At 33.7% G+C, this 27,566-nt stretch overlaps 4 protein-coding genes and 1 long non-coding RNA gene across 5 annotated transcripts; 1 reads left to right on the top strand and 4 right to left on the bottom strand.

Annotated features, from left to right (window-relative positions):
* Positions 1 to 6,965: 6,965 nt before the first annotated feature.
* LOC128176247 (cartilage matrix protein-like) lies at positions 6,966 to 9,560 on the bottom strand. Its single transcript, XM_052842439.1, has 6 exons — positions 9,376 to 9,560; positions 9,245 to 9,263; positions 8,537 to 9,109; positions 8,336 to 8,407; positions 7,657 to 8,247; positions 6,966 to 7,526 (listed from the first exon to the last, which is right to left on the bottom strand). The coding sequence occupies exons 1-6, from the start codon at positions 9,409 to 9,411 to the stop codon at positions 7,003 to 7,005; spliced, it is 1,815 nt and encodes a 604-aa protein (XP_052698399.1). The 5' UTR covers positions 9,412 to 9,560; the 3' UTR covers positions 6,966 to 7,002.
* Positions 9,561 to 11,458: 1,898 nt separating this feature from the next.
* On the bottom strand, positions 11,459 to 12,587 carry LOC128176287 (neurogenic locus protein delta-like). The gene is made up of 3 exons (XM_052842520.1): positions 12,428 to 12,587; positions 11,844 to 12,006; positions 11,459 to 11,591 (listed from the first exon to the last, which is right to left on the bottom strand). The coding sequence occupies exons 1-3, from the start codon at positions 12,476 to 12,478 to the stop codon at positions 11,476 to 11,478; spliced, it is 330 nt and encodes a 109-aa protein (XP_052698480.1). The 5' UTR covers positions 12,479 to 12,587; the 3' UTR covers positions 11,459 to 11,475.
* Positions 12,588 to 13,409: 822 nt separating this feature from the next.
* LOC128176286 (universal stress protein YxiE-like) lies at positions 13,410 to 27,401 on the bottom strand. The gene is made up of 4 exons (XM_052842519.1): positions 27,101 to 27,401; positions 16,368 to 16,454; positions 14,500 to 14,609; positions 13,410 to 14,148 (listed from the first exon to the last, which is right to left on the bottom strand). Exons 1-4 carry the CDS (start codon positions 27,174 to 27,176, stop codon positions 13,957 to 13,959), a joined length of 465 nt encoding a protein of 154 aa, XP_052698479.1. The 5' UTR covers positions 27,177 to 27,401; the 3' UTR covers positions 13,410 to 13,956.
* Positions 16,799 to 21,833, top strand: LOC128176288 (uncharacterized). Its single transcript, XR_008242772.1, has 3 exons — positions 16,799 to 17,297; positions 20,317 to 20,428; positions 21,696 to 21,833. It is a non-coding gene; the product is annotated as an uncharacterized LOC128176288 (long non-coding RNA).
* LOC128176285 (uncharacterized) lies at positions 21,726 to 23,403 on the bottom strand. The gene is made up of 2 exons (XM_052842518.1): positions 23,156 to 23,403; positions 21,726 to 22,914 (listed from the first exon to the last, which is right to left on the bottom strand). The coding sequence occupies exons 1-2, from the start codon at positions 23,386 to 23,388 to the stop codon at positions 21,726 to 21,728; spliced, it is 1,422 nt and encodes a 473-aa protein (XP_052698478.1). The 5' UTR covers positions 23,389 to 23,403.
* Positions 27,402 to 27,566: the final 165 nt, after the last annotated feature.

A 27,566-nucleotide genomic window follows, 5' to 3' on the forward strand; every position in this document is an offset into this window, starting at 1 on the left:
AGCATTGTAATAAACAGTGTGTACTCATGTGTCATGTCAGGAATTGTGGGGTTTTTTTAAAAACCGAACCCGTTTACAAAACACGTAACCTTTTCTCTAAGATAACTTCTTTATTTAAATATTTGTAAATTTTTGAAGACAATGTGCAATTTAGAATTGTTGCGTGCTGACAAATTTTACAGACCCTGAAACGTACTACTACAACAAAAAAAAGCGTGCGACTTACGTGCGAAAAACGTTTTGTATTAGGCCTAACCGTTTAGCGTTTCGTGTGAATCGTGAAGCGTTTCGTGTAAACCGTTTAGCATTTCGGACAAAGCGTGCAGAATTTCGGACAATGCGTTTAAATCGTTTCGAGCAAAGCGTGCGAGAACCATGTGAAACGTTTATCAGATTTCATTCGGAACTCTCTGACAATTTGTTTCAAAATGGAGCCCGTGTTTTACATTACATGTACTTTAAACTGTTTGTGATTGGCAAAACTCTCTTGTAGGTATTTTCATGAAAAAAAAAATCTAGAAGAAATGATATACTTATCTTTTAACAAAATTGAATTTATTTTTAACAAACAAAAGAAAGGTATATGTATTAAAAGACGACTAGTTACAGAGTACATGTATATATAACGTTTTTATACGATGTTTCAGTACTGGTACAGTTTTACCGGTAACGAATATTTGCCAGTATCGAATAATTTTTAGAAAAATTATCGGTGGAAGACAAAGTTGAGGTTTTAAAAAAATTCTAGCTAGGTGATTATAACACAGAAATAAATATTATAGCAGTGTGTGAAGTTGTTTGCCATTTGCACGATTATTTACCGAATTGTTTACAAATTAAAAATGTGCCCCAGATATGAGCTGCCGGATGTTCAAAGCAGAAAAAACGAAAGTGTGAAAACAATTAAGCCTAACTATGAAAATAAGTTTTTTATTGATCCCTATTTAGTGAATAATTAGTAAATATAATTCATTTAAAAAGATAATACATCATATCAAATAATAATGGAGCTTTGAATGAAATTACGACTTCAAATAGAACCACATGTAGTTTTCCTAGTTACGGTTCATTGCGACAGAAGTATTATTTGGCTGCAAAAATTGATAGATATACGAGAAAAACAAAGGAAAATGGCAACTACTTATCATCAATTACTATTATAAAGTGTTTTTATATGAAAATTCAATATTATAAAGTGACGGAAATGAAAACTGTTCAAGTCCAGTTTCAATTTGACCGGAAAACGGTATGATAAAAATAACGATCATATAATTTGTTTAAATGACATATTCCCACAATCGTTTTTCCTTGTTCATTTATAAGTCCATTAACATGTACCTCTAGTATATTTTTGAAATTAATTCGCCTCAAAATATTCGGTCAGAAGTGATAAAGGGCGCTTAATTCGATACTGGGAAACGAATTCGAAACTAGGAAACTGGAGGGGGTGTTGAAATTACTGTCTCCGTAATTCATCCTTTATATTTTCGGAAGTTTGATACAGTTTAGAAGGACAAAGAAACGCGATTTAAACAAAAAATAAAAACATTTGGAATTTTGATAATAATAATTGCATGCACGAGAAACCGCATACTGATTCGTTACCGGTAAAATGACTGTACAATATTAAAATTGGCTATACATAAAAAATATTAAAGCTGCTTGGTCCGATTTTTTATCAAATTTTATGCACGCTTTTAAACGATGGTTATGCTTAGTATATGTATAATAATAGACATTGCAGTTGTTTTCCCAGTCAATTAAGCCAAATTTCAATGAAGAAAAATACGTACACATTATTGCTAACAAAACAAACGACATAAAAGGGTACCGCGTTATTTCGCCTCATGTTAAATTTCACCCCTGACGACGAGGCGGGTATAGTTGTATTACGACTTTGTCATCGCTTTGAATAAAGGTCGAAATGATCAGACAAATTACAAATAAACATGTGTACGTTTTGTTCGCTAATATTTCTGAAGTTTGTTTTCTTTACAATCGATGCAGAGCATGCGTGTTGAATGACCCCAATCATTCGGGGGACGAAACCAAATGGTTTCTTTTTCTAAACATTCCCGTGATGCATTTTGGTTTGTTTTTTCGTTTGCCCAAAGAGAAATTATTTTTATTTACTTTGAATATTTCTAACTTTGAAAGGAGATTGATTCTGCTGGTGTAAATAGGAGAAAGTCCATAACTTTCTACGATAAATGGTTTGTATGGAAAAAAATTTGATACTGTAATAACAAATAAATCGGACCAAGCAGCTTTAAATACAGTTAGCAAAACATGATTTCTGTTGGAACAAGCCTTAATCAACTTTAACTTACACGAGCATGTTTTGGTAAGTATGTATCTTTTTTAATTTATTTACATCGATAACTCTTATTGAGACCACTCGCGGCACACATAACCTCGGACATCGGGTGAGACCTGCACCTGGCTGAACCTGTCAATCAAACTCTGTGTATTTGTTTTCATTGGATGGTCAAGCGTCTCTTTTTTTGTCAATAGCCAATGGAAAAATTAATGACTTCAAGGTAATTGGAATCAGTATCTGATGAAGCACACAATTTAAATGATAGAAAATTTATTAATTATTTGAACAAAATTAAATGTAAACATAGAAAGAAAACATACTGATCATTTCTATGAATTGCGGGAAGTAAGTTCTTTGGAATCCCGATTATAGATATTTTTACAAGTAATTATTTTAATTACTTAAACCAATGTTAACGGAAAACAAGACGTAATTAACGCACAGGGATTTGCCTACAATGTACACAGTCATGCAATTAATTATTAAGGGAATCTTTACGAATGGAACTTAATTCAAATAGATCATGATAATCTATATACACTGTACGCCGTTATACATGTAAGGAGCGCCGGTAATATATACGAAGATTGAGTCAAAAATTTAAATCATTTTTATTTCTTGTTCTTTTCAATACAATGTTAAATTACTTTGAAAAAAATCCGAAATAGTAATTACAACTTTCTTTTTTGTTTAATCATTTGAATTTTTTCTGAGGTACATGGATATGTACAGAACATATTTATTTACGCGAATGATACGACATAGGAAAAAAATTATCGGATGTTTGTATAACATTGTTTTCTAACGAATGTGACTAATTTAATTTTAAATATTTTTCAACATTATCAATGTAAAAAATATCAGATTTATTTCCTGTTTGTATTTTTACATAGTATTCTCTGAAACCAATAAAAATACTAATGTTAGAAGAAAAATCAAATCCCGCCGAATACTGAAAAACTGATTTCAGTTTGTAATCATACGGATTTTTATTTTTGGTATTGACTATTGAGTTACGGTAACATTTTTTTCTGGATGATTTTTTTATTTATATTTTATGTAGTAAAAGCACCATTCCAACTGTTACTCAATTACATAACAATTGATGACCCGGGGCTATATATGTTCTGAGCTGTGTGCGCTGAAGCGACACAAGATTCTCGGTCGCACGTGGCGATTGAATTAACACAGACTGACCGAATAAACAAACGGTTGGGAAAGTGAAACAAAATGTTACACATAAGAAGAAGCCACCAAAAATGATTTTCGACAGATCTTGATATCGTTTCGCTCAAAAAAAAAAAAAAAATACAGCGCGAGCTCCTGTCAGCGGGGCGGGAGGAGAGGGGGGGGGGGGCAGCAATGAGTTCGCTTCCATAATGAAACGAACATGTAGAAAAACTACAGAAGTGATTAATATGTGACCGACAGAATCTAATCTAAAGTTGTTTAAAACTCCTGTGAATATTCTTTTAAATAATCATCGAATGCCTCAACTCAGGACATTCTTTTATCGTGCTAGCACCTACCGCAAACATGTAACATGGAACTTTGATTATAATTTGATTTGATTTTTAAACTACCTTGTACGCTATCGTATACACCAATGCTTAATCAACTGTACAAGTAAAATAAATTTATCTTTTCATCTTAAACCAATATAATAGTTGAAAACACAATGAAATATAGTTGTGTCCGTGCAAAATGCCAAAATATGAAACATGAACGCGTGATAAGGTACAAGATCACGAACCAACCGCGGATCACTTGTCCAATCGTGCCGGATCTCCTCAGCCATGGGCGGTGGATGATCATCATTTAAATGTTTAATATTTAGGGGGGGGGGGGGGGTTGTTGTTGATTTAAAACATTATTTGTACAGTTTATAAAATATTTTATATAAACAAACCAACCATTAATTTATGTCTGACGATGTTTCGGATTTGGAGTAATATCGTTCATTAATATTCATTTACACTCAAATTTAAGTAAATAAATACAAAATGGACAAACTTTTATAACATAAAATTAAAACAGTTCTTGTATTTACGACTATATTAACTCAAACACGTTCATATGCATGGAAGTGTGCGTCTCGGTGTGCGAATCTTGTGTATAAATAACCGCTATGTAGTGCAGCCGTGGCTGAGATCCTCGGCCGTGGGCGAACGATAGATTACGTAAAGGTACAACGCACAGACCCACACAGCTCAGAACCCAGTAAGCCTTGAAAATTGCAGTATAATGACCTTACTCTATCATATAGAAGTTATTTTTTTTAAACTTAAAACCCACAATTTATCTATATCTATTATTGCTTTAGATTGAGAATGACATTGCTTTTATTATTTAACTGAACGATTTCTTAATTGACACTCAATCGTTTAATCCATAAAAAACATGTGTAATCAAAACGAAAACAATTCTTGGGTTTGCGGATAAATAAACTCATATATGAGAGACGCAACTCTCGTGTATTAGATAACCCCTGACCGCTAGGTAGTCCAGCCGCGACCATGGTGACCGATTTTCTCGGCCGCGGGCGAGGGAGAGCTTACGTAATGGTACACACCAGCTCTGATTCAAGGTAGATTTTAAATGTATGGAGTTAATAACTAAAATGTAATGCATAGATTTTTTTTAATTCCATATTTTGTGGTTTACTAGAAAAGAAAAACAATGATATGTTTTCCAAATCCCGTTTTTAAGGGTTGAGCATTATAAGAACTTAACAACAATGACTTAAACTCCTAAAAAAAAGCACGTATATTCTAAAAAAAAAATTCTTATGAATTAATGCCGTTTGTATAATCCAGCATACTTTCTGCGGTGACTTTATGCCAGTTGTACGCGCAAAGACTTTCGTTAACTTGTCAAATGAAAACAGGTACATGTTAACATGTAAAGCTTTTTACACTCATACTACACAAATCACATACAAAATAACATTGTAACGACCTTTATGAGATCCCAACAAACAACTTTTCCAGCGACAGCCATATCAAAATCCTAACCGTATTTGAGTTATTAAGCAAAATTTTTTAGGGGCCATTGGCCCTTAATTTAAGGGGCCAGTCCTTTCTTATTGGTGTCAAATGAAAGCCCTCTATATTTTGCACAACTTTTATTCTACATGTCTTAACAAAATATTTTTCGTTTAAAAGATATAAAGGAAAATATGTCTAAATTTTCGCACTTTTTTGAATCCTGTTTTTTGACCCCCTACCTTTTCCTAAATAAAAAACGTAATCTAAAAACAAAAACAGATGTGCACAACTACAATGTCTCTGTTATTCAAATTCGTTGGATTCCCATTCCCTGCTATCATAGTCTCGGAGCCTTTGTCTGGAAACAAAAGGCCCTAAAAAATTTTAAAAGGGGAATAACTCTTTAACGGAAAGGGAATTCTAAATTTTATGAATTGCTTCAGATAGTGTTTTATAAAGTACATTTGCCCTGAAAATTTGAGCAAAAACCGTTCAGAAATAAGCAAGATATGAAGCCTCAAAGTTCGCGTCTAGGAAGAAAAAAAAAAAAAAGAAAAATAATCTTTCCCGCACAATAATAGAAAGGTCTTCCGTTGGAAACGGAAGACCTTAAATAGAAGTTTATGCACAGGGGCCTGTGTACAAAACGCAAGTTCATCGGAGAAAAATAACGAGAGGGGACGCCATTTTGGATACCGCCTCGCTTCATTAGCTGTTTTCTTATTGTTAAACTATACGTTCATGTATGCATCGATTTTGTATACATGATTTCTTCATTCATACATGTAGCTCACCTCTGCAGAAATCATAATTTTAGTACGGTAGGTGAGATTTCTGTGAGTTTTATTTTTTGTGGGAGAAGTCATGGATCGAGTTGTCGATATTGATTGTTTACGCGAGAAATAAACAAAGTTTGTTGATATACATTTATACGTAAATGGATAAAAAAAATATGGAGATGGGATCTTACAGAAATAAACAATAATTAAGGAAAACGTTCTTGCCTGTTTTATAATCCAGTGTAATATAGAGTAAACAACCTTAGAAAGTTATGATCAGTTACTGCCGAAGAAACAAACTTCTTGTGCACCACACTTTTACAATAATGAACATTCTGAGTCGTTAGGAACGGCAAAAACCAAGACTGTTGTAGATTTTAATAAATAAACACCTTTAACATATTTTTATTTGAGCTACAATCCTTACTAAGTTGTGTTTACAATGTTTACACGTCGATCAATTTGATCGTCATTGCCGACTTCATCGTCGCTTTTTCGGCAATATCATCGTTTTTCATCCGTACTAGTGGCTGAAACATGTACGACTGAATAATAAGATTCTTTTAATTTAGTCAACATGTAAAAAAAAAACAACTTACATGGTGAATGAATGTCAAAATTTAAAGAAGATAATGCTAATCCTACAATTTGTTTACAATCAGCTGTTCGAAGAAGGTCGCATGTGACGTCACTGTACCACGTGACACGCTATCTAATTAACGTGTTTTTAAAAGATCGGGGCTATAATTTAAATTGATATTATGGCTAATTGCCGCTTTTATACCGTTAACAAACTGTTAGGAGTAATTATTAGATACACAAGGAAGCCAAAAAATGTAAAATGTCGTATACTTTAGAAACATGCGATATGTCCTTTAATCATTAATATCTTGAATCGTTGAGTATTATAGTATGGTCAATCGATATCAAAACACAGCTCGTTTTGGAGATAATTGGAGAGATCTTCAGTTTCATTCATACTTTTCATAAATACTGACTGCGCATTCAGCGAGGAAATGGTAAGTGTGTTTTCTTTTGTATGGTTTTCCCCAAGGTAGATCATGTACAACCTATCAACCATGGTCTTAATTTCAAGAATCTCCAGTTCATCTTCATTTGTCAAGGGGCGGTCTATCAAAAGAACCATTACCCGCACTGCGTTGCTTCTAGCACCATTTTCAAAGGTTTTTGCTCGTTTGAGGAGTGATGCGAATTTGTCAAATGATATCAACAGGTTATCGTTGGGGGGTTGAAAGTGAAAGTCGCCATTTGAAGTGCACGAGTAGGAAACAACTCCAACGTGTATGTCTGCTGCATTTTCAAATCGAAGTTTCTGAAAACTCTGGATTATATTCAAAATTAGTTTGGTGTCCTGATAACCTATTGCTGCCGAATCAAATACAAACAAAATGTCGACAGGTTTCTCCATAATACAGAGCGCTGAAAAAAGAAAATAAAAGTGTGATAAAAAAAAATTTAATTTAATTTGAAATGTCAATCTGAATGCTTTTTAAAATGTCGAATACCAACTGCTGGAATTTAAATTGACATTCTTTCTTAAATGTCGTACCGTAACTATCCATTTGCTTTGCAGCAATTTGACAAGTCCTTTTGGCAAGAAGGTTTTCAACAGATTTCAAAGCATCGTACGTAGATACATCGAAGACAAAATTAAGATCTTCTGTTGGAGAACTTGCCATCGATATCAGTTCCTTTTTGTCGATGAAAGGTCCAACACCAATTGCAAAAATATTGATTCCGATTTCTTTCAGCAAACTTGCTTGTAAAAGAGTGTCAGATGGATCACGTGACAGTCCATCCGTTACAACGATTAAAATATGGGCAACATTAGAGCGAGCTAATCTGATTCCGTACTCTCTGATATTTTTAAGGGCAAATCCAGTGTCGGTGCCGCCTCTGAGATATGGAACATTATCGACTGCACCTAAAATATCCTCTTTAGTTGTGAAGTCGTTGAGGTTGAAGACGAGTCGAAAGTCATCGCTAAAAGTAGAAACCCCAACAGTTGTCTTTTCCGGGCCAATGTCGAACGCACTCACGATTGTTTTCACGAAGTTTAGTTGTTTCTTGAAATCATTGCGATGGATACTGCTGGAAGAATCCAACAAAAACAGAACATCTGCTGGCTTTTCATCACAACCTTAAACATATTGTATTATATTGTAATTAAATACCAAGTCATATTTTTCATCTATTCACATATCTGGCGTTTATATGTGGTTACTTACTTTCGAAAGTGGATGATTCGTTATGAGGCAAATCTTTCTGTACAGCTGGAAGACTTGTTGTAATAAATGTTTCTGTTAAGAAAAAAGTTCCACTAGTTAAGTTAATCGATAAATTTAATGATTAAATTGTTCTTCTCAAAATGGTCTGATTAAATGAGGAGGAAACTGAATAGAATGAAGATATCACCTCTAATTACAAACCTGTGCACGTCTTATTTATCAAAGTCTCTGTTATATCTCTGAGATCTTCAAATTTCAACACTTGGTACACATGTTCCGGATTTCCTGTAATAAGGTTCAATTCTCTCACATTAACGTTGACACCAACGCCGATTGCAAGCACAAAGATACCCAGTTCTCTTGCATTTTGAGCCGATGCTTTGGTTGCAGATTCAGAAAAGCTTTCTCCATCAGTGATGACTATGATGATATCTTTAGCTTCTTCTCTAGCACCACTTTCCTCATTGAACATGGTCTCCAAAGCAAGTTGAATGGCAGCTGCCGTGTTCGTTCCACCAGAAAGGTAGTTGATTCTCCTAATTGCCGCGATCAGTTCTGATCTCTCGGTGTACTGATTTAAAGTAAACTCCAATCGTGGCTCATCGCTAAAAGAAATGACTCCAACCCTCGACTGGTTTTGAAGATGGCCGACATCTAGCGCTCCAGCGATGGTTTCCAGAAACTCCAACTGACGAACATATTCGTTTGGGAAAATGCTAGATGATGAATCGATTATGAACACAAGATCCACCGGGTTTTCGACACATTGTAAATCTGAAAATCATAACAAGAATTAAAATCTTGTTCTTGTCAAAACTACCTTAAACTCTGATAACTTAAGCTTATATACGTAAATGCTTCTATGTTTAGAATGTGCTTGTTGAAAAAAAAATATTGTAAATCACCTACCTCCATAGCTTTTTGAGACCTAAAACATTGAAACGAATATGTAACTCTTGGATGTCGAAATTAAAAGTAGTCATTTTATATAAAACAAAAAAACACCATGATTATTTCTTCCAAAAGGGGGAAATACCTACCAATACAACGGTCCACAAAACTAAGAAAGTCAGCATAATTGTGTTCACATCTGAGAAACCACACGTCCAAATGAAGTTACAGCACGGTCAGCTTTCTGTTTTTAAATTGTTTTAATCAAGTACCTAAGCGGGTCGTTCATCACTCCCGGAAAACGAAATATCACTGTTAAGCAAAACGTGACTTTTTTCGATTTACTTAATACGATAAAATTTCAAATCTCAGTGGAGAGTGCAGTTCAGGAGTAAAGAGGGCTTGTTGGTCACGGCCATTTTATTTTTTTTTTTTTAATGTCCTTCAGAAGAGAAGCTCTGTATGAATATATATAGTAAACATTTTAATTTTATGTAATTTATTTTTTTCTTTTATTACAAAGTTTATAAGTTATAAAAGTAACATTTCATGATTAGGGTCGATCTGACGGGTTATTTATTTACCATACAACCTCCTTAGTTGTTTCGATTGATTTTCGTCAATTTGTAGTTTATGGTAAAATATCTCAATCAAACTTCTTTTTTGTTATTTTATCCGTTCTGGGTTTTCCCTGTTAATAGCAATTTGGCACATTAATCATTTCTGTATTTCTTTTTTACAAGATCATTATTATTGTGAAAGCTGATAAGCTATATCGGTATAGATCTGTTGTGCGTTTCTTGTTTCTTGATTATACACTTTAGTTTATACTTCGTTACCACAAAAAGATACGTTTATGATAATTTGCATTTCACCGCATTTGCAAATTGTCAACTTATGGAGTATAACAGGCTACAAGAAATGTGGGGGTTTTTGGGGGTTTTTTTTTTGGGGGGGGGGGTCTTTAGGGAGGGAGTTTTTGTATTTTGTTTTCATTTTCGTTGTTTGGAGGGGAATTCATTTTTCGATTGTCTTTGTTGTTGGTTTGTAGGTTTTTTAATTTTTGGGTTTTTTTTTCTTCTTTATTTTACGGGGGTGGGTACATGTATTTAAACATGTACCATTGTTTCAATAAATCGTGAACAAGGACGAGAGACACGACAGAGCAAAACGGCCAAATATCGTAACATGCTGTTAAAGAAGTCATCTGCAACATGTTTATTGTCACATTGTCTTGGAATTGCAGCAACTGAATCGAATCATTAAGGGTAACAGAGGTTACCTTCCAAAACCATAATGTTTTCACTAACTATCTGCACGTGCTGAATATTTGTCATTCATTGGTGTACTACGGCAACTTCGTCTGCTCTTTGCTTTACTAGTAGTTAGAGTGAAGGGCTCTGATCACGATATTACAAAATTTTACCATTTTATTTTTTTAAAACTTGCGTGCTAATATTGATCGCAATTTCCTATATAACATTCGTAAATTTTTTTTAAAAAATGAGCTCAGAGATGCATTGTTCAATTCGCATCAAATTTGTAGCTTTCTTGGTTCAGTACTCGGTGACTTTTACTTTTACGGCCTATGACCTTTATGCTGGGTTTTTTTAAATCTGCAGATTTATTTCAATATTTAATTGAAAGATTTCTCCTAAGTGTCACTAGGGACGAACAAATGTGATATTTATAATTTTGAAGAGTGCTTTTTACCGCACAAATTGCATTGGTGGTCTAAAGTTCAGATCACTCGAAAACACCTCCAGTGTTTCATTAAATTCCACGAATGAACTCAGTGTACATCATTTAGCAACCCAAACGCCCTTTTACGTCAGTACATGCTCATAATTTATACGTGACATTATTTAAATAGTTTTGGAAAGTAAAAGTTGAAATTGACACCCAGAGAAAACCATTGTCAATCGACGCAAAGCGGAGGTTAAGAATGGTTTTTAAGGGGTGTCAATTTCAACTCTTACCTTCCTACACAGGCACTATATATTTTATTATACTGAATGTCTTAATTTTAAAGAAATTTATTGCGAACCGTACTCGCATAATTTATGCGCATGTAACAATTCGCTGTGTTACCTGTTGCCAATTGTGTTGTTAACGCTGAGGGTAATAGAATGGAATGTAAACTGCGTCTATACTAATCATATTTCAGTATTTAACATGAAAGTATAATAAGGAATGATAACATATGCATACAAGAAATACAAACAATAACCATTTGGCAAAAACAATTTTTATACAACTATCTGACAAGTTCCATAACCGGTGTGTGTCAAAATCTCTTCCACTTGATGTAGTGCTTGTGCAAGGGATGCGTCGGCTGTTAGATGCATTGGTTGACAGGAGTAGCCTACAGAATTTAACGGAATTGATACACAGTTATTTAAACCGTAGAGGCTATTTTCAAAAGTGTTTTTTAAACATTTTAAATATGAACTTTTATGATATAGTACGATGTATGCATGATTTTAACGATTCAAGCTTATTTGTTCCCCCAATGAAGCATTCTTTAATATATTTGTTTCTCTTGCACTCAGATATTTTATTCAAAAAGCCTTACTACAAACAAAACCACCTTGAATAACAGTACTAATTGTTTTACCTGGAGCACAGTTACAGTGGTAAGTATGAAGAGAATGGCCCGGCAGGTGGCAGGGTTGTGATACGTTCTGGTAGGCGGAGCAATACTTGCCGTGATAGTCCGTCACACAGCAATGAGTGGAGGGACAGTCGGGGTCAGACGAACATTCGTTCCTAAGGGCACCCTACATGGTAATATCTCATTACATTGGTCACAAAAACAAGGAAAATACAGTATCAAGACGGTCTACAGTCCCATGACTGTAGAATTTATTCAAAGACAATGTTAATCACGTGTGTGTAAAAATGTTTTGCGTTATTGTCCAAAGATTATATATATATATATATATATATATATATATATATATATATATATATATATATATATATATATATATATATATATATATATATATATATCACAGATTCACACGTGTTCGATTGAGAATTTCCATTCTATAAATGATAACGTGAATCCGCATATAATTAGTATTAACATGTCAATTTGAACTGATATGGTGTATATTTTTCTGCAAAAAAATGGTTAATTGTAAAAATGTTTAAAAGAAAAAAGTTACTTTAAAAAAATAAAAACCATGAACATACCATGACAATGCCAAGAGTAATACAAAAAGCGAGTCCGGTGAGGCAATGCATTCTGTTGCTAGAAATCTTTGATACCTACAATCTTCAACTGGGACTCTATTAAGTCTGGTGGGTCTTATCAAGAGGAACCGGCAGTGTCGGAACTCTATTCTACGTAATACTTTGTGATACTGGACTGTTAGGTTAAAATCTAGACTGGGACAGAAGATCAATCGACCACGGTGCCAACGGAATATAGATATTAGATGTCTTAGTTCAACCTATAAAAAAAGCCTTGCTTTGGGAATTGAACAATTATTTAAAAAACCCTAAATACACTGCAGTCTGACTTTATATTACATTCGGGTAATTAGAGGAATTTGCCAAAATACAATATACAGTACATGGTTGTATATTATAAAATAATTTGAAATCCATTCAAGTACTATGAACTTTTATTTTTTTTTAACTTAGTAAAGTATTTGGAAAAATAATTAGCATGTATTTTTCCTCACTGAACTTTGTTAAAAAGAATTTCCTGTGTAGAAATGGCACGTACTGTATCTCGAAATTGTGCCTTAGATAAACTCAAAATTCATAGTGACAGCATTATGTGATACAATTGTCTCGGATTTTAAAATTATTAAACATTGCTCCAATTTTTTAGCACATATTTGACAAAAATTGCTAAACATATTTGTATTTGATTGGTTAAGAAATAAGTAGTGCGCTGTACAGTAGTTAAGGTATACCACCCCTCGGACAAGAAAGGTAACTCTCAATGGTAAGTCTCAATCGGATCAAGAGTCATAGGAAAAAATTTCCGTCAAATTTCGTCTGCAAGGTACGCTTAACATACGATTTCTAACTTAATTACAACATACATTGACAAATAATCGGCATGCGATATTATTTAGGTGTTCCATTTCAATACATGTATCCTCTGGGTTAAAATTAGAAAATGCTAACAAGCTTTTTATCAAAAAGAAGAAACATTGATACATGTAGTTCTACATTTATATGGCACACTTTTTTCATCCTAAAAAAGATAAACGATTTATACAAAATTATTTGTTTATTGGATACGAACTACAACATAAAGATAATTAAGTACAAATCTATCAACATAAGTGCAACAAGCACAAACCGAATCAGTCTGTACAAATAAAAAAATATGATTATCTGTATAAAAAATTATATGTTTGGAAAAAAAAAAATGAAAATTTAATAAAAAATATGCGTTTTTCTGTGCTCGTTAATTCTAAGCAAAAGATTTTTTTATGATTGTTGTTAGGGAAAAAAGAAATGAAAACCGTGACAGTAATATTGAGGGGATTTTTCACACATTTAAGTTGAAACAGGATGACTTCATGAACATGGTGTCTGACGGTCTATAAAGTTCCTTCCCGTTCTTGTAAAGTTCATTACGTAAATCTTTCAATTCAGACTTATAAAGTTCCATTTTATTCTTGTAATGTTCATGTACGTCAATCTTTCAATGCAGATTTTATAAAGTTCCTCCCGCTTCTAGTAGTTTGTGCGTAAATTTTTCAATGGCGACATACAATGACTGGGACGGACGAATGGTGGACAACGTAATCGCTCACACTTCCTAAGATTGTCCGTCGGATTTTCCCGAGACCTCGTGAGGCAATGATTATCATAGTGACCCCTAATTCTTCCGACTTTTGGATGATTTGCTCTCCGGGAATACCGTGGGCTCGTACAACGTTTCCTTGGACCTGGAACAATCAGTGATATAGCTATATGGATATTGATTTCGTAAAGTCATTCTTGAGCTAAGAAAAAGCAGTGTCTTCGATTTAGGAAACCTCTTCATGCATATTCAATATGTGAATGAAAATTAAAAATCAATCATTTTTGATAAGCGTACTATATAAATCTTTACGTTTCCCTGAGCATTCAACGATATCTTGATGTACGGATATTGATTTCGTATAGCCATTCTTGAGATGAGAAAAAGCAGTATCTTTGACTTAGGACACTGCTTCGTGCATATTCAAAATGTGAATGGAAATTAAATTCTTTATTTACTGATAAGCGTGCAATATCAGTTCTAAGAAACACATTACCCCGGCATCCATGAGGATTGCATCTAGTTTTTTAATGGCGACTTTAGCTTTCTCTTCTTCTTCTTTATAAGCCATGTGAACCATGGTGGGATCAACTGGCATCCAGTTAGCTGCAAGAAAAAGAGACAAATGAAATAAATATTATCTAAGCACGCAGGTAGCTAAAGCAACAACTAATAAATGCAAGCAGGTGATGACACAACAACTCTTTAGCTGTTGACGGAATAGCGAGTTCAGGTTGTATATATGCGAGACATATGTGAGATATGCTGCATATGCATAGTTACAATAAAACAAATCGCGTATCTTGGTGAAGATAGGGAATGCTTGCGATCGGTCACAGATTGAAAAAAAATGTCAGAAACGGAATGGATTTCAGCTCCAATCGCTTCGTAGCCAAAATATTCAGAATGCAGCTCTGGTTTTCATTTGGTAACCCCACCACCTCTATTAAAAAAAATGTGTAACTCAATTTGACGCATGAATGTACGACGTAGTTTAAATAATATTTGTTCGCATTAGGTTACCTTATCACATTGTGCAATATTATGAAACCTACTTACGATATCAAAACCTACTTGTCGATACAATGACTGCAATTTAGTGCATTGAACCGACTATAATTGAACACGTGTATCACAGATATAGGAAATATGAACCGATGGTGTGGAAAAACATGAAGCTGATGATTACATTTATTTTGTCGTTTACGTTATGATCAAGCTATTTTCAGATTATACTTTAATGAGTTTCAGAATTATCTACATAACGGCACCAGATATTTGTTTCCATGTCTCGTGTTTTCAGAATATACGCCCAAGTTAGACACCTAAAACATACTGCGCCCACCCAATAACGAAGCGACTGACGTAAAAAACAAACAACTAAGTAGAAAGATAGAAGTGGGAGACGGCGCAGAAACTTCGACAGAAGGAAATAAGGCTTGTTATAACGAGTATCTTATATCCTGCAGACTAAGTGTAATTGGGGCTTTAACCCCCCAAGCTTCGCTACTTGTTAACTTATTGAACTATATGGATTTGGAACATAAAGTAGCTAGGCAGAAGCTTGCATATAATTTTTTTAATCATATCTATCATCAATCCCAAAAGTGAGAAAAATCTGCCGTTGAACGTTTCAAAATTACATAATCAGGGTAATTTAGGTAATTTACTTTAGTATAATCATTTCAAAAATCACAGGCAAGTGGTGTTATATCAATGGCTATGTGTTTACGACTGTTTATCATGATGGAAATTAATTACTTCCTCGTTATTTATGAAGCTGCGTATGTAAAATGAGAATGAAGCATAACGTTAGATTTGTAATTTTTCCTTGTTTTTTTCCTCAAAGGCATATAACAGCCGTTTTGTTAAGATGTATCTACAAAACATCTTTAGATAATTAGTCTTTCTGCTGAGTGCTCTCTTAAACCATAATAACGAACCATGTAGGCATGAAACAATGTAAATGTATAATGCAACATACATACACGCATCATAAGACTTCAGTTTCCAAGTCGAGGGTTTCTGATCCGCTCCGCTCTACATACATTTATGTAGAGCGGAGCGGATCAGAAGCGACAACATAAAACTGTACATGTGGAAAACGTACAGCTTTGGTTAAAACTAAAATATTATAGAGTTTATCATAGAACAATAAAGCAGAGAAATATGTAGACCAAAATATTTGACGTATTCCTGGCCTTATTTTAACGATTTTGATATTTCACAAATATATATCGTAAAATATCAAAATCGTTAAAAACAAAAGCCCCCAGGAAAACGTCATATATTTCGGACATAGAAATATATGGAGATATGCGCCCCTTTCCTCTTATAGAAGAAAATAAGGTTACAGCAACTTACATCCGAATGACGATGAATTTCTGTGATCTGTGACGTGGAGGACAATGACCTCATCACGGTCTTTTTGATACATGTTTTTCGCAAACCCTAAAATAAAACAATAGACCCCTTCACGATAACTGCAGTGTTGCTATCTTGCAGGGCAAATTGATATACTTTGCCGAAATTTCAGTTGGTAGATAATTAAATGACGTAAATGAAACAATTGACGTTACGTCATATTTTACCAAACTATGTCATTTTGCCCTGCAAAAGAGCAGTACCGCAGTTACCGTGAAGGGGTTAATAATCGAGGAAATAAAATCGAGCAACTTTTATTCATAGGCCTATTTGATAATTTCAGTTGTTTCTATGCAGGATAAGTGAACAATCGTATGCATTGTTTATATGCAAAAGTCCAGTATTTATCAACAATGCGTTTAAACCCTCGTAACACTTATAGTCTGTCCCGGGTTTTCGCTTCCACGATATTTTGACAATATTATCAGTGAAAATAAGATAATATTTCATTAAAATGTGGATATTTCTAAGGTTATAAAATTTCCAGACAAAATTACCGTTACCGGACCGCTTAAATATTTTCTGCTGTTATGTTATGAGACGATTTCTGAAGTCTACGGGATTTTTCAATGTTAATTTCGGCCATTGCAGTCAAGCGTACAAGGGAGTGGTTATTATTTTTTGTTGCACATCGAAATAAAGCGCAAAAATAAAATAAAATATTCAATTTCAACTTTGCATATGTTATTGATAACTCAGCTGTTTGGTAATGTTGTAAACTATCATAAGACAATTTAAAGTCAGGAAAATATAAAATTCAAGCCGAGTGTGACGCGGTACAACCAACGATGCACAGGGCTTGCCTCGAACTGACGTGTCTAAAGTTTACAAGTATACTCTCGTCGAAATATCAGCGCATCTGGAATAAAGGTATGTAAACTGTAATTATTCTATAGTATTTGGGACATTTAACATATATAATAGCAGTTCATAATATCAGTACTTAATAGATCTTTATGAGTATCTTTTTGAATCTGTAAAGCGAAAGTAGGACTCATTGTGAAACCGCAGAATATATAAACATCAACATACGACAATTTGATCTGTGACAGCCAAATAAAAACGTTTCTGGTAACACCCTCATATTTAATGTGACACCTAGTTATGAAAAATGAATTGTGTTTGCTGTAGTTATTTAATGGGTGGTTGGTGGGACCAGAGACATATTTATGTCTCTGGTGGGGCCATGGAAGTGGTGGAGAACATTGAGATTAACCCAAAAATATTATTAAAAAGGAATATCTATAATCATTCCAGTTTTGAGATGTACTCATCTCTAATGCCTGCTTAGAAATGTTTTTGAATTATTCGTTAATCAATTGGTACAAATTTACATAATTTTGATAAAATAGATGTATTATTACTTAAGTGTATAACGTTATTGTTTTCATTTATTTCAAAAAGGTTAACCAGACATACACTTATGTGCATTACTAGGATATGTCCCGTGAATAACCAAGTCTCAGACAATAATTCACGATATGATATTAGCAGTGTTCGATTATGTCCATGATAATTATAATCAAATTAATGTGGAATAATTAACACATCATCACAAAATGGCTGACCGCTGATCGAAACGACATTTCGTTTTATTAAGTGGATTTTATGAACAGTAACATGTAACATACTTCATAGCCGAGTGGATAACATGTCGGACTAATGATCCGTACATCACGAGTTCGAATCTCGCAGGGGCTTTTGTTGTTACTTACTGGATAAATTATTTTAGATATTGATTTTTTATCCCCAAACTGAATGCAATTTTTTCGCTTATTTTACATTTGTACAGTTTATTTATTATATCTTTCATTATAAAAAAAATGCCTGTTAATTTGAGTGACTTTTTCCTTGAACTTGGCTTTTGATTGCATGGCCAAGTGTATTAATTTATTTTATATAATTTACATGCATGAAATGATTATTTCAAAACCGTCCATTTAGGAGATTAAGTTTACTGTGACATCATACGAGTAAAATATTTCCAGAAAACCAAACAGCTCAATTTTAAAGTCCATTCAGGAGTTTAAATATATTGTGACATAATACAAGTAAAATATTTTCAGAAAAACAAATATGCTCAATTTTAAAGTCCATTCAGGAGGTTAAATTTACTGTGACATCATACGAGTAAAATATTTTCAGAAAACCAAATATGCTCAATTTTAAAGTCCATATAATCAGAAATGTATATCATAATAAAGCTCCATGAAACCACTCTATGCTCTCACTGAATTTAGTATAGTTTATCAAATATAAACTACCTGGTATGCTAATAGAATAATCACTATATCGGCTTTTTTTGAGAGTTCCAATATTCATTCATCAATAAAAATATTGTGTAGAAGTCATAAGTAGGTTAAATTCTCTTCACTTCTCAAAGTAAAGTACAGTCAATCTTCGTTATCTCGAACAATAGATGGAACTGTTTGAAAACTTTTAGTTATTTAAGTATTCAAGATATTGAGGGTAAAATACTTAAAAGATAAGTAATTGGGACTTATAAATCACTTATTCATTGTGTTTGAGATATCAGTGTTCGAGAATATAGATAAATAGAACTGTAATAGTATATGGATAGAACTGTATATGGGTTCTTCATGTATTCTTACTCAGCTTGCAATTTACAGCCCCTTTTATATCCATATTGATCTGATTTTAGCATCATGATGGTATTTTTAAATAAAAAAAAATGTAATTATAATTTTATAATGTTTATTTTGCACAAAAGTTCATTCATGGATCTCATAACATGACAGATAATCATTATTATATATCATTTTTAATAGTTTTTTGATAATTATGAGATGTTTGTTATTTTTAATTGCAGATGTTGATATAATCACAGTTTCATGATATCAAATTACAGCTCATTTTCCAGGAAAAAAATCAATAACAAACATTTTACTAGTGATACATGATTTCTCCAAAATGAACACATATACACAGGCACTGATAAACTGTTTCTCAAATTAGCAGTTTTTTAAAGTCTTAGTGTATAATACACTAATTTGAAATAATAGATCCCACAATTGTATTTCTCATGATCATAATAAGAATTATATGCAATCAATTGTAGGCAATCTCCATTCAAAAATGAAATATAATATTTAAGAATGATATACAACAAATCCAAAATATGCACTATCACAGTCAGTACATGTGATTAAATTTAATTTAATGAATTCAAAAGAATTTTACATGTTACTTGCATTTGTAAAATATGCAACAAATCACAGATAGGCAATACCACAGTTATCACATGTTATTTAATTGAAATTAATGAATTCAAAAGTATTATACATGTAATATTTACATTTGTAAAATATGCAACAAATCACAGATGGGCAATATCACAGTTATCAAATGTGATTCAATTTAAATTAATGAATTCAAAAGTATTATACATGTAATATTTGCATTTGTAAAATATGCAACAAATCACAGATAGGCAATATCACAGTTATCAAATGTGATTCAATTTAAATTAATGAATTCAAAAGTATTATACATGTAATATTTACATTTGTAAAATATGCAACAAATCACAGATGGGCAATATCACAGTTATCAAATGTGATTCAATTTAAATTAATGAATTCAAAAGTATTATACATGTAATATTTGCATTTGTAAAATATGCAACAAATCACAGATAGGCAATATCACAGTTATCAAATGTGATTCATTTGAAATTAATGAATTCAAAAGTATTATACAAGTCACCTGCATTATTATTCATATTTAACAACAAATTATTATGTACACATTGTGAGAAAATGGATTGAAAACTATATTTGAACACTGCTTGTGAATAAACATTTTTTTCTTTAAATTTCAAATTAATTTAAAACATGAACATTAGTAACAATTGAATTCCCTATTCCAGAGAGAAAGATGATCACAGTAGAAAGATTGATACTATAGATGAAAATCTGCTGACAAAGCCATTCATAACATGCAGAAGAAGAATAGTTCAAGTTTCACTTCTCAAAAGTCAGGTATACTAGTTCAGTATTGGGACTGCTTTTTATAACTTACCATCTTAATATATAGAATCATTGAAAATCAATGAAAAGGAATTAACAATGAATGGAAAATATCATATTTACAAGTAGAAATCATTTTAAAATTTATTTGGGATTTGTACTAGGTTCAGTCACCCTAAACAAGCGTGCATTCTTAGCACATTGAATTAGTCATACATTTGTAGTCATCATGCAACAGACTGATTGGGAAGGGGGATTCCATACCCCCTGGAAAATGTAAGTTTATTAATAGGCCTTGAATGCATCAATCATCTTTTATTCGTTTGGTTTTGTCTCCAGAATAATTGGGTTTATTCAACCCACGTGTTATGCATTGATTCTAGAAGTAGACTATAAGTGAATAAAATGTACACAGGTAACCGTTTATATCTGGTTTGCCAAAACATTATAACCTTTATATATAGTGATATCCAAGTCGTAATAAAATCATAGCCGCCTCGACATTGGGGGCAAATTTGTTATACAGCGATATAACGCGGTACCTGTTCGTTTGTTTTGTGAACAAATTTCGTGCATCATTTTATTCATTAAAATATAGTTTGAAAGAGAGGTAAAATATACCTGTCAATTGTATAACTAATTACTGTAAAACATTCTTATAACTAAGTGCCAGGGACGGACATTTTTGCTTCGTTATAAGAGCAATTCATTGTATCTGTCAAGTTTACAACAAGTAATAAACCCACAGGGAATTAAAAACAAGATGCTTAGTTATATAAAGCAGTCCCAAGTATAAAGAAATGAAACTAATCACTGATACAAAATATTCAAACAAGTTTTTAATTACCAACTTGTTAATAAATAATACTTATAATAGTATGCAAAATGCAAATGGACAATTATAGATTAGGTTATAGAAAATATTTTCCATTCAAACAATATATTGAAATAGAAAATGTCATGCAAGAAAAATGATTTTGGAATTGTGAAGTGAATATCTTCACATTGCAAGGGTGAGAAAGTGTTAAACTTTTTGCAAAATGATTGAAGATGTGTTGTGTCTTATCTTTAATGTTGTGTTGTTGTCAGAATGATAAAAAGTATGATGCATTAAGTAAAATATTAATGAATATACATTTTCAAACGTGTTTTCCCCAAAATTTATATCGGACTACATGTATAGAATACTGTATTGCCATTTTAGAAAATTGATAATAATTTATGAAGTTGTAATGATGTGTAAATCAGTGATTAATTTTCTTTCTTTTACCTTTAAAAGGGAGCAGTTCTCCAGACACCATGGGAAGACTCATGAAGGAGCTGGATTCAGACCATACAAAGCGTTCCAACATTGGACACACTTACCTGACTTTAGAGAGGGCTTGGTACATATGCGGTGACTCCACCTCTTACACACTTCACACTCAACCCATACAATCTTTCGAGACTTTCCAGGAGCATTGTAATCACCACATATGCAACAAGTGACTTCGTCGTCAGACTCCTCAACGAAGCCCATGGATTCGTCAGAGTCAGAGTCATTTTCGTCATCACCAGAATCTGTGTCCATGTCACTGTCACTGTGTTCCGAGTCCGTCAAGTCTATGACCACAGGAGCAACCTCCTCATCCTGGACTCCGTCGAGTTTCCACAGTTTTTCTTCGACCTCTCTTATCACGTGACTCTCCACCTTACGCCACTTCTCAACCCCATAAGTTGATCTAGCCTGATTAAAGAGTTCCTTCACTTTCTCTTTCTTGAATGTGACATTGCTCCTGGCGACGAAACTTTTTAATTCAGCCCAGACCAACTCAATAGGATTAAGCTCACAGTGATAGGGAGGTAGACGCAAAACTGTGTGACCTGCTTTCGAAGCCAAATCGTCTATTACATATTTAGGACGAGGTTTATGTTGCTTCACCAATGTGATCAATTCAGCCTTGATCATTCCCGGAGTGTAATGAATACCCTTTCTATCAAGCCAAGACTGGATCTCGGCCTTCGATGCCGACGAAGTCGGACACTTAGACTCAGGATCCAGATGACTGTGATAGGAAGCATTATCCATCACTACGACTGAATTGGTCGGTAGGTTAGGGAGCAACTGCTCAGTGAACCACTTCGTAAAGTTTTCTGAGTTCATCTCGTCATGATAATCCTGGTTGCCTGTTTTCGACTCAAAAATGAGAGCAGATCCCGGGATCATACCCACAGCCGAAGAACCTGCATCCACAATTATCAGACGAGAGCCTTTCCCAGATGGGACAAAACGCCCATGACCTCCACGATGCGACTCAAAGGCAGAGGTAGATGTCCTAGGACAGTCCACCCAATCTCCCCTCGCTACATGATTGGTGTTCAACCAAGTCTCATCCAAATACACAATAGGACGACCCTCCTCTCTAAACTTCCTAATGGACCTCAGGTAAGTATGTCGCATACTTACGATATCGTTCCTGTCTCCAATGTAGCGTTGGTTGGAACGAGTTTTGTAGAATCTGGAAAAAAATAGACATGATATTTTTAATACACATACTAGTACCACTTTTCATTATCACATGTAAGCGAATTATTGATGGTATGATCTGTTTTTATATTATGTTAATTGATTGATTGAATTGGGAAACATTTTTTCATGAATATGGCATATGCTCAAATGATTTACACATTTATTAGACAGATTGAAGGTGACTTGGCAGTATTGCAGTAGGAAAATGAGATTCATCTCTATGTGCTTACCTGAACCCAAGATCCTTCACAAGTCTCCCCAATGGAGACTTGGTGATCCTGACTCCCTTTTCTACTAGTACATCTGACAGTCGACGAAGTGAAACGTACTGGCCCTTCAACTGCATATCATGAATGGTCCTCTTCACCAAATCTGCATCGAAGTCATCAAGCTTTCTACAGGGACCACGTTTCTTCTTAGGGACAGGTACAGGAGGAGCTGCCTGAAGATCCTCCACCACCATCTCCACAGGGTCGACAACAACCTTCTTTTTCAGTGTTTTCACACTTATCCCTAATGATGTTAAAAAATATTCTACTACCCATTTGTATTTATTAAGCTACATGTACCTGAGTCACTCAGCCTCACATGATATTTTTTTATGTTGATTTTTGTCTATTATTGTGCACTATCCTTCAAAAATCATCTATAGAAACAGTTTTCAAATAATATCATGGGCAAGTGTATTTAGCTCACAGAGACAAAGTCTTGGGGAAGCTTATGCTATACCCCGGCGTTGGCGTCAGCGTCCAGACCTGATTCAAGTTTTTGGTGCACTAGGTCCTGTATCTAAGTTATTACTATCTTCACCAAACTTGCACGGATGCTGCTTAGGGACTTGAAAGACTTGGATATGATATGTTTTTATATTGTATTATATAATATTATAATGTATTACTTGTATATTGTATCATATAAGATATTATTGTATAATATGATATTGTATTACATAATATATTATTGTATCCCATGATAATGTATCATACGATATTCAATATTGTATCAAACCATATTACAGTTTCTGATATCCAAGATTATTAACTATGATTTTCATATAATATGATAAAGGTGGTCTCATAAAGCTGATGCCTCGTCTCGGTGAGCTTTGTAATAAGCTATATATTACAACATGCAGCAATATACTTTAGGCCACATACTGGTAACAGTATTGTTCTGGTGAGTATTGTCAACCAATATGTAAATGCTGATTTTACAATCACTTAAGGTAAAACACAGTAATTTCAACAGTTGTCATGTTGTAAATTTTGTGTTTACACCCACCCAGTAAATTCAAAATTAACATTACATTATGACAGAAATACCAGTATCGAAATATATCACTTGATACATTTTGTACCATGATTAAAAAATAATGAAATTCTGATTTTCAACACACTATTTTTCCATAGTTATAAATGTAGCCATTTTATGCAAATTTTTTTCTGTTACCTGTTGCTGAAGATAATCTCTTCATGGGGTCGTCAATGTTTCTCACATGGCCTTCTTCTTTTTCTTTTTGAAATTGGATGTAAATCATCTTTAAAATATCTGTTGCCTGAGGAAGAAAATTGATATTGCACATGTGTAATATACTATGCAAGCTGATACAAGCTTTCATAATTACCGATAACATTTAGTATACTGGTATAATGTATGTACCTAGGTATAGGGTTAACTTTAGACTCTACCAGGAGCACTAATTTTAGCCCAACTTTTCCACTAATCATTTTCAGTTGAAAGATTGTCAAGATCTCACATCAATATTAATTTTTCTTAATTGCAAATTTCATGATTCCTTGGTTAAACTTTTACAGAGAAATAGAGAGTAATTTTTTTAAAATCTTATTTTGCCAGAATAGGATGGAACAAAGAATATTGACCTGGGTTTAAAATTGACCCGAGAGTCATATTTCAATGTTGAATACTGATTTGGGGTGCTTTTTTCAATGTTTTCGCAATGAAAAGGATAACAGCAATACATTATTTTGCAGAATTGCTTTAAATGGCTACAAAGGTATAGCTGTTACCTACATATTATTTGGGAAATAAATTGTAAAACTCTTATTTACCTGTACTTTATTAATCTTAGTTATAATGCAAACCCAACTTCTAAGTGCATGACTTGTATGTGTATACTGTATATATACAGTTGGAACTTCGGTATCTCGAACACCGATATCTTGAATACAATGGATATGTCGAAGTGATTTGTAAGTCCCAACCAATTAAATTTTAAGTGATTTACCTTGATATCTCGAATACTCGGATATCTCGAGGTTTTTAACCAGTCCCATCTAGTTCGAGATAACAAGGTTTGACTGTATTTCTGTATTAAGGGGAATGTGGGGCCATCTTATTCCTTTGAAGATAAGAATGTTAACATTTTTAGAACTGGCTTGTTTCTACCCAAAACTGACCAAAACTATTGCCAAAAGATACAAAAGCATTAAATATGAAGTTCAACATGTCATTTTGTTTGAAAAGTATGCGTACGAGAACAGGATGATGCCTTATATAATCACTTAAAACAGCTTTCAAACTGTGTAGGGGATACCAATGTACCCCCTTCATATTTTTCCAGATTTTTAAATCTTCAAAATAAGTCTGTAACTGCGCAGTTTGACAGCCGTTCTAAGTGATTTAAAAGACATTGTCCTGTTCTTGTATGCATACTTTTCAAACAAAATGACATGTAGGACTTCATATTTCTTATCCTCCTCAAATGAACAAGATTACTGCACACCCCCCTTAAAATGGCCTACAGTATAGTGCAATACTTGCATATGATATTCACACCCATAAATTTGTCCATTCACAACTTTCTGGGATATGAAAATTGTAAAAGGCTCATATTTAAACTATATTGCACATAAACGTCCATTCACAATTTACATTTTTTTCACACCCCTTTTGCCCCTCCTCCTTAAAAATAGAAAAAATGTTCTTGGAAATATATCTTCCCATTTTAATTTGCACACCTATATTCATGTTGCAAGTTGTGAATGGCTCATGATATATTATTATAGACTTTAAATTTTTGACTTCACTTTATCATGTAGTGTAAAACTGGCCCAAGACCAAATCAGGCTAGCCTAAATTTATAATAAACATATGGGTGTAATTGAACGGGGTGCAAAATGACTTGGCACCCATTTGTATTTTAAGGGCAAGGTCAAATATTTTATAGTGACATCATACGAAGCAGACAGCAGTGGAAAAGTTTGATTTGGATTAAAAATTGGATTCTTAGCATTCATAAATTCGGGACATTATTTCAAACTGACTATGATATGTGTGTTGATCATGGATCCTTGTGGTCGTAATTTTGTGAAAATGTATTGTGCACCATTTGGAAATTACAGGAAGTTTACATTTTCAATATCAGGTACAGTAGAGTTATCATTTAAACTTATATAGATAGAGTTATACAGGATTGCATATGTATGAGGCATAGGATTTTAACGTTAGGCCCATACAAAGAAAAAGTGAAGTCAAATATATTGCAGTCATCGTAAAGAATCTGAAATGATATGACTGACACAATGAATTATTGTATACCTCCATAGACTTCACTGACTTCGCTGACTTCCCCTTCTTGGAACTCGGCATCTTATTTTGTGTGATGATATATGTATACGATAGATATATATGTTTTAGAATTATATGGTCTATAGTTTATAGTCGAATAGCAGACTATAGGATATGTTTGGTTATCCTCGGAAGCTGTATGTTTTAAACTTGGACAAATACCGAAACATCCCGAAAGCCTGCGCGAACAACGGCAACGTGCTCGACGTCAGCATACGTCATCGACGTAACGTTACGATTCTTCACGAATATCCTCAAATAATTACAGGCCCCTTCCGAAGTGGCAGCCATTTTCTGCAATGTTAAATTCCCGTAAGGTTTCAATTTTCGCTCGTATCATAAACCAGGTGGACATTGAGAAGCAATTTTATGGCAGATAATCTAGGCATTTTTCCTTCTAGTGAATGAAACACTTTTGGGTAAAGAGATAATTATGATTATCGAAATATTTGGCAAAAAGTGGTGGAAGCAAAAACCCGGGACAGAGTATAAATAAAACAACGCCGTAAGTATAGGCCTATATCAACATTCACAACACGACCCGATGAAAAAAAATACTTCAGAAAAAAATCGATAGAAGTACTTACATTTCAACGCCCCTTCTGAATATTCACTGCCATCCATAGCAATCATTATTTTTCGTTTGTTTACTGAATCCGCCATTACTTAAAATTAATGTGCACTCCAAAAAAATGAGGCCTGCACTAAGACGAGATAATTTAATCTACTCTACTATCACTTTACAACATTCAAATGACACCGGGTCACGCTTCGATGACAACCCGAACAGGCATAATGGAAAACTCCAGAAAATACCAGAATGCAGTCAGTGTATGTATGATCGCTTCGCGCATTGAGTTATTTAATCAATAAGCTGGTGCCCCGACAGGGAAGTATCGGCTTTGGGTAAATGTATTTAAAACTACAAACAACCCCGAGTCAATCGTGGAGCTATCTGCTGAGCTGGCACGTACATACACCGAGAGAGAGAGAGAGAGAGAGAGAGAGAGAGAGAGAGAGAGAGAGAGAGAGAGAGAGAGAGAATAACAAAAC

Source organism: Crassostrea angulata, chromosome 3, assembly GCF_025612915.1.
Source record: "Crassostrea angulata isolate pt1a10 chromosome 3, ASM2561291v2, whole genome shotgun sequence".
In the NCBI taxonomy this organism is placed as follows: Eukaryota; Metazoa; Mollusca; class Bivalvia; order Ostreida; family Ostreidae; genus Magallana; species Magallana angulata.

Excerpts from the sequence above, each read along its gene's own strand:
- LOC128176247 (XM_052842439.1), bottom strand. The coding sequence starts at position 9,411 with ATGCTGACTTTCTTAGTTTTGTGGACCGTTGTATTG. Across the intron at positions 8,248-8,335 it reads CGAATCATCCACTTTCGAAA|GTTGTGATGAAAAGCCAGCA; the intron begins GTAAGTAACCAC and ends AATATGTTTAAG. Across the intron at positions 7,527-7,656 it reads AAAGCAAATGGATAGTTACG|CGCTCTGTATTATGGAGAAA; the intron begins GTACGACATTTA and ends TTCTTTTTTCAG.
- LOC128176287 (XM_052842520.1), bottom strand. The coding sequence starts at position 12,478 with ATGCATTGCCTCACCGGACTCGCTTTTTGTATTACTCTTGGCATTGTC. Across the intron at positions 12,007-12,427 it reads TTACTCTTGGCATTGTCATG|GGTGCCCTTAGGAACGAATG; the intron begins GTATGTTCATGG and ends ATTACCATGTAG. Across the intron at positions 11,592-11,843 it reads CCACTGTAACTGTGCTCCAG|GCTACTCCTGTCAACCAATG; the intron begins GTAAAACAATTA and ends TAAATTCTGTAG.
- LOC128176285 (XM_052842518.1), bottom strand. The coding sequence starts at position 23,388 with ATGGTGGTGGAGGATCTTCAGGCAGCTCCTCCTGTACCTGTCCCTAAG. Across the intron at positions 22,915-23,155 it reads GTGAAGGATCTTGGGTTCAG|ATTCTACAAAACTCGTTCCA; the intron begins GTAAGCACATAG and ends ATTTTTTTCCAG.
- LOC128176286 (XM_052842519.1), bottom strand. The coding sequence starts at position 27,176 with ATGGCGGATTCAGTAAACAAACGAAAAATAATGATTGCTATGGATGGC. Across the intron at positions 14,610-16,367 it reads AAATTCATCGTCATTCGGAT|CTAACTGGATGCCAGTTGAT; the intron begins GTAAGTTGCTGT and ends TTTTTCTTGCAG. Across the intron at positions 14,149-14,499 it reads CAATCCTCATGGATGCCGGG|GTCCAAGGAAACGTTGTACG; the intron begins GTAATGTGTTTC and ends TGATTGTTCCAG.